This window comes from Salvia splendens, chromosome 12, assembly GCF_004379255.2.
Source record: "Salvia splendens isolate huo1 chromosome 12, SspV2, whole genome shotgun sequence".
Classification (NCBI taxonomy): Eukaryota; Viridiplantae; Streptophyta; class Magnoliopsida; order Lamiales; family Lamiaceae; genus Salvia; species Salvia splendens.
The window spans coordinates 24,064,078-24,077,976 of NC_056043.1; the positions used below are offsets into that span (position 1 = coordinate 24,064,078).

A 13,899-nucleotide genomic window follows, 5' to 3' on the forward strand; every position below is an offset into this window, starting at 1 on the left:
TTGCCCTCTCTCCTTTCTTCAATGGAACAACAATGAGATGCATTTATAATTTGCTCATCAACAACAATCAATCAATCCATCCATCACAACACACAAAGATACACAAAGATGAAGTTCGGGAGGGAGCTAGCTTCCCAATTGGTCCAGGAATGGCAGACAACATACATGGACTACCAAGGCCTCAAGACGCTACTGAAAAACCACATCGCATTCCGGAAGAACACCGCATTGTCGCCGCCGTTACCCAGAAGAAGAAGGGCGATATCAGAAGCCCCCATTCCAATGCGAATTCAACCAACGTATCTCTCGTCTCCCCTCTCACCTGCTCCGATTCTTCACTGATCACGCATTCGACATCCAGCCCAGTCGATCTCGTCGGAGTCGATTTTGAACTCCGATTCCGTGGCCTTGCTCCTTGCTAAGAAATTGGACGAAGTGATTTGATTAATAGGATTCCTAATCGATTGTGAGAAGGCATTCCGCCTCTGGCTAGTGATTGTGAAGGTGTTGGGAGCTCTGTCGGCGGCGTAAATGGCGGCGGTGGCAGCGAAGGAAGAGCACCAGCAGCAATTCACCGCCATTTTGTGTGATACTAATTGATTTTGGAGAAGAGGGAAGAGGAGAAGATGTAACGCAGTTTCTTTCAAATGACCATTATACCCCCGCTTGATTATTGTGGAGTAAATTTGTGAGGGGGAGAACTAATTTCTCCTTTAAATTCTAAAATTACATGTATTAATACTAGCCCTTGATTTTCTTAATCTTGTGGCTGTGATTTGTTCTCTAGTTATTTGGTTAAGGGGTGTTTACTCATCGTATCTAATTAGATACGGATACGGTATGGTCGTTTGGAGCTTTATAAATAGGGATTTTGCATCATTCATTAATCAATCATCAATTAATCTCAAACAAACAAAAAAAATTTTGAAAGATGGCGGCAGGATTCATTAATGGCGGCGGCGGAGAGCGGAAGGATTACCCCGGAAAGATGACGTGGCGCATGGTGATCACCTGCATCATGGCCGGCTGCGGCGGCCTCATTTTCGGCTACGACATCGGCATCTCCGGCGGAGTCACCTCCATGGCTCCCTTCCTCCAAAAGTTCTTCCCCCGCGTCTACCACCGCGAGGAGCTCAACTCCGGCGGCACCAACCAGTACTGCAAGTTCGACGACACCATGCTGACACTATTCACATCCTCACTCTATTTGGCCGCGCTTGTGGCGTCGGTTTTCGCCTCTTTCATTACTCGAAAGTTCGGTAGAAAACCCTCGATGGTTTTCGGCGGTTTGGTGTTTTTAGCCGGCGCCGCCGTGAATGGCTTCGCTCACAATGTGGCGATGCTGATCATCGGCCGGATCCTCCTCGGCGTTGGAATCGGCTTCGCTAACCAATCCGCTCCGGTTTACCTCTGCGAGGTGGCTCCGGCGAAGCACCGCGGCAAGCTGAATATGCTCTTCCAACTCATGATCACCGTCGGGATTTTGGCTGCTAATTTGATCAATTTCTTCAGCGCGAAAATGAGTAATGGGGAAGGGTGGCGCGTGAGCCTCGGATGCGCCGGAATCCCCGCCCTAATTTTTCTAATCGGATCGCTCTGCCTCCCCGATACCCCTAATTCGCTAATCGAGAGAGGTAGGCTCCCAGAGGGGAAGGAGCAATTGAGGAAATTTGTTACGGACGTTCTCCGTAACGAGGCCGGATGGCTAACTTCTCGGAGAGATAGGGTGATCAATCCTTCGACAAGCTCGAAGGAAGGCTCACGGATTTGCTGAGTCACAGACGTTCTCCGATCAGCAGCAAATAGGGAACAATAATTATACTAGATACTCAAGACAAGTTTAGGGAAAATATTATATTGATTGAATGAATAAAGTGATAACAATAACTCCTATTTATAATGCTACTAACTTAATGAACAAGAAAACAAAGATATAGAAAAAGATATGCAAATCCCTAATATATCTAAACTAAATATTAATAGTATAAGACTCGTATCAACTCCCCCACGGTTAAAATCCACCTTGTCCTCAAGGTGGGAACCACGAAGCAAGGGTGAGAGTCGAACGCAGAAGCTTTGGCGAGGTATCTCCTCCTGGATCAAACACATATCGAACAACTGAATATCTCCCTTTATCACCTCCATAAAAAATCAACAAAGGAGACCCACTGTGGTCAGAAAAATTCCATGCCAAAACAAAAAGCTTGTCAACGCTTCCAAGAATGCTCAAACATGACGTGTCATTGCCCGGAGGGATCAACCTTGCATCGGTGTCGAGTGATGTTGATCGAGAATTCCGATGTGTAGCACCCCTCAGATGCAAATCCCCACAGATAAAGGCAATCTCCTTCAAATGTATTGGAAAGGACGGTGCAACTTTATTTCCAACTAATGCACATAGATAAGCACCACCATTTTCACTAAAACAATTCTCAACAACATCGTGAGATGTCATTCGAGCAGCATCGAGAGATGCGACGACCTTCTTCACTTTCTCAATGGAATCAACATCCTCGTCGCCATCTAACAATGTTTCTTCCTCTCCACTGATATAGGGGCTGCACGGCGGAGAGACCATAGCTGGTGGAGAGGGCAAATTGTCTAACACTTCTTCTTCCTCATTTTTCAACGAGCTCGGGACAACAGCTTGTGGATGTGGACTAACGGCCAATAATGGAGATGTCACGGGCAGTGGTTGCAAGGGCCGGTAAGCCCCTGGTGAGACGTATGGCTGCAGCTCTAAGGGTGATGCCGGACTTGACTGTTGTGGCAGGCGATCTGATTGCCTCGGCAGCGGCGTTGCAGCCGCAAAAGGCAGTTGCGCTGCCGAGCGGCGGTGACCTGGTGGCAGCGGCGGTGGTTTAGACCGCGATGGGTTGTATTCGTGCCGCCATTGGTGATACTCGGCATGGGGATTTCGTGGGGGGGCGTCCGACGAATAGGGTGGGTGCCTTAAAGTCGAGGTCGTGTATTGCCTCGGCTGCTCGTATGACGAATCCAAGTCGGTGTAGTGCGACTTACGGTATAGCGGTGATTCCGACAGCAGAGGAGCACGAGTTTCTCCCACACGGTGACTGGAAGTTTGGAAGGGCGGATCCCAGCCAGTTGGACAACGCCTAGGCGCTCCCGAATCGAAATCCGCATAGGGTTGTCTTCCATACGCTGCTTTTGACGCATGCAAATTTTTCACACGACGATCGATTACTTCACATCGTGATTCCAGCCTGGACTCTAATTTGTCAAATCGGGCCATGATCTTCTCTACCTCGGCGGAGAAAATCTCGCTTGATCCCGGGAAGGCGCGCGGCGGATTGTTGCATTCCGAATTACCGCGCAGGGACCACCCCGGTTGACCATCCCCGCGGTGGGTCATCACCGACAAGCGACGCGATGGATCGGGTGGATCCAAATGGTGTGAGACGTAGGGTGATTCTGGATCAGGCCACGACGGCGGACGGAGTACTTCCGCCCGGCTGCTCGGAGGGTCCCAACAGGTTACACGGCGAGGTTGGACCGGCTGGTAGGGACGGAATGGCTGTGTGGTCTGAGGGAAGTTGTATTGACGACGGCGGTAGCCGGCGTAGTCGTATGACATGTCGACGGACTGAAGCGTGGGTGTGGTGGAGATGGTGGTGATGCGGCTGACTTTTTTTTTTTTTTTTTGGTGAGTTGTTTGGGAGATATGGATGAACGAAGACGGAGGATGAGCTCTGGATGAAAGCACCAGTTGTTACGGACGTTCTCCGTAACGAGGCCGGATGGCTAACTTCTCGGAGAGATAGGGTGATCAATCCTTCGACAAGCTCGAAGGAAGGCTCACGGATTTGCTGAGTCACAGACGTTCTCCGATCAGCAGCAAATAGGGAACAATAATTATACTAGATACTCAAGACAAGTTTAGGGAAAATATTATATTGATTGAATGAATAAAGTGATAACAATAACTCCTATTTATAATGCTACTAACTTAATGAACAAGAAAACAAAGATATAGAAAAAGATATGCAAATCCCTAATATATCTAAACTAAATATTAATAGTATAAGACTCGTATCAAAATTCCGCGGAGTTGACGACGTGGAGGATGAGTTGGCCGACATCGTTTTGGCGAGCGAGGCGGCGAAGCAGGTGGAGAAGCCGTGGTCGAATCTCCTCCGCCGCAAGTACCGTCCGCAGCTAGTGATGGTCGTTTTAATCCCCTTCTTCCAGCAATTCACCGGAATGAACGTCATCATGTTCTACGCTCCGGTCCTATTCAAAACAATCGGATTCGGCAGCAACGCCTCCCTCGCCTCCGCCCTAATCTCCGGCGGAGTCAATTGCGTCGCCACATTAGTCTCGATTTGCACCGTCGACAGATTAGGCCGACGTTTCTGGTTTCTAGAAGGCGCGATTCAGATGTTCATTTGCCAGATCATCGTCGCGATCTGCATCGGCGCCAAATTCGGCGTCTCCGGCAACCCCGGGGAGCTGCCGGTGTGGTACGCCGGCATAGTCGTGTTTGCGATATGCGTGTACGTGGCGGGATTCGCGTGGTCGTGGGGCCCGCTGGGGTGGCTGGTGCCCGGGGAGATACTGCCGTTGGAGGTGAGATCGGCGGGGCAGAGCGTGAATGTGTCGGTGAATATGATTTTCACTTTCATCATTGCTCAATGCTTCCTCAGAATGCTGTGCGTCATGAAATTTGGCCTTTTTATATTCTTCTCCGGCTTTGTCTTGGTCATGGCGCTTTTCATATATTATTTCTTGCCAGAGACGAAGGGGATTCCGATTGAGGACATTGCTGAGGTTTGGAAGACGCATCCGTACTGGAAGAGATTTGTAGACGAAGACGACGATGTTGCTCGCAAGAATAGGTTCTCAGGAGTTTAGATTATGTTTTTTTTTTATGTTGCTTTTCTTTTTGAGGTTAGAATATTTATGCTTTCATGAGTTTCTCTTCATTCTTTCACGTTAATTTTAATGCTAGTGTTATTCTCTTTCTTGCCTTTGTTCTATATTATGGTTCAATTTAAATTGTACGTAGTATTTATTATTGTTATATATCAATTGAGAATTAATAATAAGTTCGAATTTCGTTACCATCGTGGAAAAATAGGTTGTGGAATACGTGATAGGAGAAAATGAGATTGGCTCTCACCATTGTAGTTATAGGGAGTATTGTCGAACTAGATGCCATTGTTATTGGTTGTGTGATATATTACGTGCAAGAATCCATTGTTATTGGGTTGTGTGATAGAGTAAATTACGTGCTCGATACTGAATCATACCATCTGAGCATAAACATTCATCAATTCTTTATTCATCCTTTCTGATTTTTCTAATTTACTTTTCTAGAAATTGCAAAATTGCCAAAATTATTTGGATTTAATTTTGGAATCGTTAATTTTTAAAAATTTAATCACACAGCTCTGGAGAATTATAATTCATGTGAATGTATAGTAGTAGTATTTGTTGATTAGAATTTGGCATATGAGTGTAGTCTGTCCAATTCCATTTTCTAAAAAAAATCTCTGGAAATTATAAATTAAATATTTGGAGATAACTATCTCAATAAATAAAGAAACGCAGAAGAAGAGAAAAAAGAGAGTTGGAGGCTCAGATCTGTTAGAAAAAAGAGGCGGAAGAGAAAATGAAGCACGCCATGGCTGCGAATCACCGATTGCGTTGCCACAACGCCATTCGGGTGGGCCCGCCCTGTCACGACCGCCCTTCTCGGGTAATTAAATGCGGCGATCGTGACCTAACAGGACTCAAATGCAATAAAAAAAGGGGCTAGGGTTTTATAAAAAGGGGTTTGACCAAGGAAATAAATTAACTATAAATCAAGAGAAAAGGGGTCAGGGTGACGCTTTGATAGATGGACCAAAGGAGAAAACAATTATAATCATTGGTATTCAAGATAACAAAGGGTTCAATGTACTCCAAAACGTATCATGTCTTTAGATTCTAAACGTAACTCAAAATAGTGTCAAGATCAAACAATAAGTAAAACAGGGTTCAGCGGAAGCATCCAAGAGAAGAGTGAAGTTATGTGTGAAGACACAACGACACTCACAGATCAAAAATAAACAATTCATTCTTCAAATAACTTGCTCAACACGACCGTACTCTCGCCGCCGCTCAACCTGCACATAGGGAAAACACATGCAGTGCTGAGTACTATAAAGATACTCAGTGGACTTATGCCGAAAACATTTTCATAAAAAAATTATTATTTATCATGCCATACATACGTAACCATCGGGGTTTAACTTTAGAAAGGCCTGAGGCACACAAAATCATTTTCCATTATAAAAGTCGACTGATCAGTCATTTTCCCATAGACGTTAGCCATATCTGCTCATACATGACTTCGAATGTAGCCACAAACCAAGCCACTAGACCGGCCAGCCCGTACGCTAGCACACAGTCTACCATAGGTGTACACTAATCCAAGTAGGGTTTGCGGTCCTACGAGGACCCGATTTCGATTTAAATAATAGTGGCAAAATCCACATCAGATAGGCATGTTAAACTCAAAACACGGCATGATAAACATAGTTGCATTTCCATCGATAAAATATTTAGGATATTGTCCTTATTTAAAAGAAAGCCCACCTCGACTGCTTAGATCTCAAGTACTTTCTTCCCCTTGCTATCACGCTGAGAGCGCGAGTTATCACCTTTAAAATTTATGTGTATCATAAATCAGTCTCAATTATCGACTCAAAATCATGCATGTCCCCAACGTTTCCCTTTTCCCATCAATTCGTTTTATCAACATAAGGAAAAGCATACATCAACGTACAACACATCACTATATCATAGAATGGGTTCCTTAACACATATGCATCATGTATATCATTCAAAGCTTAACAACATAGATTATCTTTGCATGACTTAAATCTGGCAGAAAAGCGCAGTCGTTTTGTAAAAATCATTAAAACTCCATCCGACCTCCGTTGGGGCTGAAATTTTACCACAACCCAGTATACACATCAAAGGTTATCCAGTTAAAATTTCACATCAAAATAACATGTTTAGGTCTGTCAAATCAAAAACGAAACTCACTTGTCGAGAATACAAATTCTGACAGAACTGCGCAGTCGACTTCAAAAATTCATTAAAAATTCATCTTTCGACCAAAAAGGCTGATATTCACACACAACACATAAAACACCTTGCAGTTTACTCAGTTAAAATTTCGCACCAAAATAAGATCGTTTTTTCAGTCAAACACACGTTGGAATCTACTGTCCGAACACCACAGTTTTCATGCCTCACAATTTCGAAATAGGATTTATCAAATATTCATCCAAACACTTATATTCATGCTTCCAACACCTAATCATGCTTCAAAAAGGTATTACAACCATGTTCTCATATATTCACTTACATACACCACAAATCATCCACAAGCGTTTATACAACCATAAACGCATATACATATATTTTTCTCATGCAACCATCAATCCCACCCGATTAAATCTTAGATCTACGATCTCTACACTTGTTATATGCATGAGAGAATCAAAATCAAGGTTTCAATGGAAAGGATGAGGAAGAGAAATTCAATTATACCTTTCTTGATCAAAAGCAATCGGTAGAAACAAGTATAATCTTGATTCTTCAAAAATTCTTGAGGCTTCAACTTAAATTCTTCTCGAAAGATGAAGAATTCATGGAGAAAAATAGAAGAAAAATTGAGAGAGGGAGGGAGAAGTGAGAGGCGTGAATTTGGGAGTGAGAGGCGTGTAGTTTTTTATTTAGGTTTAGGGTTTCTCCCTTATTTATAGAGTGCAAGATATAATCTTTAATTAAATAAATTAAAGATTTGAAAAGATATGGAAGAGTGGAAGTTGGAGTGAATTAGGAGGGAAAATTAGGAGGAATTCGAAATCTAGGCTATTAAATTAGCCTATGATTTAATTTGGTATTTCACGGAGTAGAATAAAATAATACGGAGCAGAATAAAAATAATAATACTCCCAATAATATATGGAGTAGGCGATTTTATTCCTTCTCCCACAAGGAATTAAACTCAAATCCTAATTTAAATAGGATATGGCAAGATCTCCCTAGATATATGGTAAGATTTGCTAGGATCTTTATATTTATTCATGGAAGGGAATGAATAAGGGATCAAAATATATAATGAATAATTTCCTCCACCCATAAATAGGAGAATTTCGAAATCTCCATGGTGTAAGGCATAGGTGTAGATTTTCTCACGGAGAGAATAAGGAATAATCGGACTTTGAATTTAATTTGGATAAATATTCCAAGCAATTAATTAAGTCCAAGGAAAAAAATAGGATTTCTTTTCCAATAATAACAGGGGTCGAAAATGCCAAATGAATACTGATGCTCCTATTATCTCACTCATCCCTTAAGAAATAATTCGCCACAATATATTTCACCCCGCATAGATTATTCACACATCCATGTCACAATTTCAACCATTTTCACTTCCACCACATATTCTCAACACTTTGACCTTTCAATGGCCACGTCATATGTTCCACATCTTTGACTATTCAACAGCCGCGTCATAAGCTCAACGGATTTGACTAATCAAATCAAATCTAAATTCCAAAACGCAATTAGGTCACACAGAAAACATGCAATTAATTCACTCATCATTTAATTCACATACTTCACGGCATTAAAAGCATTAAATGCAAAAAAAAAAATTATGCTTCGCAAATTAGGGTTCTGAAAGTGGGGCGTTACACGCCCAGCCAAGATACTGCTGAGATTCTCAGTGCCCGATCCATTTAGCTCAGAAAAACCATAATCATCATCACAGACTCAACTAACCCAGCTTCAGCAACAATAGCAACAGCTGAAAATGCTAAGAGCATCTCCAAGGGGAGAGGTAAAGTTATATAACTACCATATTTACCTTTTTCATGAAAAATCATTTTCTAAGGGGAGAGGTATTTGAGAATGTATTATATTTTTTTCCATTTTAAAGAGGTATCTTTCCCTCTCCATTGATGAAGAGGTAAAATTTTATAACTACCATATTTGCCTTCTTTTTATGAAAAATCATTCTCCAAAGGAGAAGGTATTTGAGAATGTATCACACTTTATGTATTTTTAATGCATTTTGTATTATTATTTTATTTTTAAAAATTCATTTACCTTTCTATATACATTTTTCCTTTGGAACATGTTACTTTTTGGAAATGTATATTTCACTTTTTGAGGAGGTACATAGGTGATATGCCTCTTTTATTTACCTTGTTGGAGATGCTCTAAAATCTTTTTTGATTTCCACGCCAATCTCTCTCTCTATACATACATATACGTATATACAAAGGGGCGTTGGATCATATATACCACTATTTTATTTGTACCTTTTTCCTTTTCTTTCTGAAATAAAGGGCTGTTGTTGGTTATTGAATCATCGGCGGCGGAGAGGGGCAACCACCCTCGAAAAATATCCCGTCCCTCCGCCGTCTCATTTATGCATTTCTGAGCTAAAATGGATCTCTAAATGGCTACAATATCTCTGCTGTTTATATACCATATTTACCCTTGCTCGGGCTCTGGTTCGCGGATATCAATTGGGTTGGGTTGGGCTGGTCCGGATGATATAAGTTCAGCCCAGTCTACTTCTTCAAATTTATTGCTGGATAAAAAAACCATTTTTATAAAATCATCAAAATTTACAAGCATCTGAAATGCCACAGACAACAAACCATTACACAAAAAATCGATATATTTATTCAATTCAGCCATACAAAAATTCCAAAAACATATAGTAATTACAATTGCAAAAATTTCTCTGACAAAATTTCATAAGGAAAACTTACCTTATAATTGAATTAGAGTTATAGACATGTGAACTATCTGAGGTCGTCTTTCGTCAAAATTTCTTCTCTTTCTTGACTTGTGAACTATTTGTGGTTTCCGATCGCTGTGGAAGAGTGGAGTGCAGTTTCATTTCAATTAGGTTTTGGAGCTAGTTTGTCGCTTATTTCTTAATTTCTGAAAGATATTGAAATATAAAAACATATAAAAACTAGTACACAAAGTATTTCATGAAATAAACGTCTATAGTATATAATATATTTTACACTTATGAAATGTGTATACGCAATGGAGTATATATTATATAATAAATAATATTATTAACATTTAATTTTATGGAAAGATATCACTAGTTTACTAGAACAAGTTTATATTTTACAGAATTATTAATCTTCAATTTAAAAAAAAATATTTTGCTGACTTTCTTAATTAAAGTTTTCTAAAAGTATTCGTATTATTGATACACTGCTATACTATTTCTACTACATTCTACTGTATTTAACTCTCTTGCCGTATAATTTAGAAGAATTATTATTTGTTTAAAATCAAATTCATAAATAAAAAGTAATACCAATGTAGTTTAGGTCCATATTATTTTTTATGTATTTTATGTTAAAATATCAAATTTGTTTTACTCACATATTTTTTAATAAAATTAGTTCGGAAGAATTACGTATTAAATAGAATTGTGTGTAGACATGAAAAGCGTAAGTAAAGGAAGCTTATCTTGGCATTTATCTTGATATGTAATATTAGTACGTAATATAAATGCAGGATGGTGTGGTGATAGAATATTTGTGCTGGCACCTTTTATAAACTGTCATAAGGAAGGTGTAAGGATAGCCAATTTTTCTAATAGTGACAAATGCACTTATATAAAATATAGTATTAGTATAAATAAACCCTAGCTATATTTTCTCCATAACATATCTATGAATCTCATTATTCACAAATCCACTCTCTTAAAGACCGAACTAGAGACCAAATTAGGGCCCTTAGATCTTGGGTTTAATGGATGAGATTAGACCATGCTATATTAATTTTGCTCCTTCATTAGGTAGACAATTTACTTCAATGCAGGGGTATTTCGGTCAAAACATATATGAGCTCATCTCCTACCCCATCTCATCTTCTCTTATTTCCTCCGTCTAAATCTCTCCTCCATCCATCTCTTTCTCTCTAAACAAAATTGAAATCCCTAGAACTCGTCGTCCTCAACGCATTTGGCCCTCCATTTGGTACGTCCCCACCAAGCTCCGCCAGCTCTGCCATGCCGAGAGGAGCAGCACCGCCGCATCCACCTCAATCACCGCCGCGGGAGTCGATCACCTCCCTTTCTAGTCTTGTCCAATTTGTGCTTCAACTAACTTGACCTTTGCTTTTGGTTATGCTAGTTTTTATTAGTAATGTCTTTACATTTTCCTGTCTAATGAGATTTTCTTGCATCCTGATGCCATTTTAGAAGAGAGTTGATAATTAATTAGTGGAATCAACTAAAATTAATAAGCTCAAAATTAATTAGCCTCAAATTTACATTGTAAAGAATTGAATTAATAGAGTCAAAAGCTGGAGTCGTCACTGCCATTATCTCTAGTGTTTGTTAGTTAGTTGCAATTCCAACTAGTAGTGCATCATTAATTGTAATAAGATTAACAAAGTGAGCTTCTTATAGGAAAAAAATGATAACATAAATGGTGAATCTTTGTTTACATTATCCAACAAAATTGTTTTGGTTCTCTCATTTCTACTAAAGTAAACATATATGAGTTTTGGTTTTCTGAAGTTGAATGCTCTTCCATGGGCACTGCAGAAACAAAGTATTTGTAGAAGAATTTGGAGTCCCACTGGATGAAGTAAAAACCTAGTATAATGAAGTATTAACTTTTTGGAATGAAGTAATAAACCTACTGGAATAAATTGTGCTATTATTTACAGTGAATAAAGTAAAAAAAAAATCAATGAATTTGAAAGAAACATGTGTTGAATCATGTGAAAACCTATTGGAATGAACTAAAATCCTATTTGAATTAAGTAATGACACATTTGAATGAAGTAATAAACCTACTAGAATAAAGTAAAAATATGTTCATTTCCAATTTATTACGTAATGGATGGAATGAAGTAATACATTTGCTTGAATGAAGTATAAACGTACGAGAATGAAGTAAAAATATATTCATTTTCAACTTATTACGTACTGGATTGAAGTAATAAACCTATTGGAATGAAGTAAACACCTACTAAAATGAAGTAATACCTACTGGAAATAAGTTCTGCACTGGTATTTTTCATTTTATTAGTACAATATGTTATACGTCAATATTAATAGTCACTTGGTTCTTTTCATTTCTAATATTATTCATTCATTATATATTAATTCATTTAACCAAGCTATTACTTAATTCAGATAGTTCCATCACTTCATCTATTAGTTTGTAATTTATTACTTCATTTATTTGTTTTCTGACAATATAATGATACATTTATTTGTTTGTAATTTGTTACTTCATTCCAGTAGTTTTGATACTTCATTTCAGTGGTTAATTACTTCATTACATGTGGTTATGACTTCATCAAGTACGTTATTTAGTTCATTACAAATATAATTTTTCGCAAACTATGCATACAACACGGTTCAATTCATATTACATCATTACTTGATGTTATTACTCCATCAAGTGCGTTATTTAGTTCATTAAAATTATAATTCTTCACAAACTATGCATATAATACAATTATGTTCATATCACTTCATTATTTGAGGTTATAACTTCATCAACTGCGTTATTTAGTTCATTACAATATTAATTCTTCGCAAACTATACATACAACACAGTTCTCCAACTGTTCTTCTCCACTCCCCAAAATTCCTTCAATCTACAGCGACGAATTCCACCATAAATCCTTCTAAATCAAACCGGATGACGATAAATTGTTCTCGAAGCTTCTCTAGCCCGAATCAAGCAATATATGCATTTTTAATGGATGAGATGAGATGTAGTGAAAATTTTCGCATTCATTAGGTAGTCAAATTACTTCAACCGAGGGTATTTTTATCAAATTACATTTATAGTTTATTATTTCATCCAGTAGATTTATTACTTCATTCCAATAGTTAATTACTTCATTCTAGTAGATTATTACTTCATTCCACTTTGAATTTGAATTTGAATTTGTTTAACCTTTTTACAAAATTTAAAGCGAATAGACTGTGTGAAGTGTTTTCAAAATGAAGTATTTATTCTTTATTATGATGTATGTCAATGTTGATGAAGTTATAACCTCATTTAATAAGGTAATGGAGATAAGTAATAACCCAATTGAAGTTCAATGAAGTAAAATCCTATTGCGATGAAGTGGTATACTTGTTGAATGAAGTAAATGCACATATGAACGAAGTAGTGATCACTCTTGTTCATATGCTCAAGAATCCCTTAAAGTAATAATCTAGTCGAATGAAGTGATAAAGCTATTTAAATGAAGTAATAGAATAGAATAAAGTAATAAACTAGTCAAATGAAGTAATATAGATAGTTAAATAACGAGGTAGTAATAATCTAGGTGAATGAAGTAATAATGATGTATTCGTATAGTTTGTTGGCGTTTAAATTTTTTGAGGTAAAATAAAATCTCATTTCAAAAGCACATAATAACTCTACTAATTAAGTACTTTTTTGCATTTTATTTTATTATTTGTTATCCTTTCAATCTCTTACCAAACAAAATATATAGCATATGATTAACATTATCATGATAAATGTTCTGTTGGACAATCATTTATCATTAGTTCTTGTCTTATTTTATGTTGACTCAAAGTAATGAATGGACGAAATAAACTAAATCATTTACGAGATGAAGTTTATAAACCAATGCCATAAAGGATTCAAGAGCAGATGAGGAAGAGTGATCACTACTTCATTCGTACGTGCATTTACTTCATTCAACAAGTATATCTCTTCATCACAATAGCTTTTTACTTCATCAAACTTCAAGTGGGTTATTACTTCAGTTCACTACCTTATTAAATGAGATTATAACTTCATCAATTAGGAGATTTACTGATTCCATATCCGTTCGGAGTCGGCGTAAAATGCAGCC

At 38.3% G+C, this 13,899-nt stretch overlaps 1 protein-coding gene across 1 annotated transcript; it reads left to right on the plus strand.

Moving 5' to 3' along the window:
• The first annotated feature begins 931 nt into the window (after positions 1-931).
• Positions 932-4,872, plus strand: LOC121757746 (sugar carrier protein C-like). The gene is made up of 2 exons (XM_042153243.1): positions 932-1,656; positions 4,047-4,872. The coding sequence occupies exons 1-2, from the start codon at positions 932-934 to the stop codon at positions 4,870-4,872; spliced, it is 1,551 nt and encodes a 516-aa protein (XP_042009177.1).
• The last annotated feature ends 9,027 nt before the right edge of the window (positions 4,873-13,899 follow it).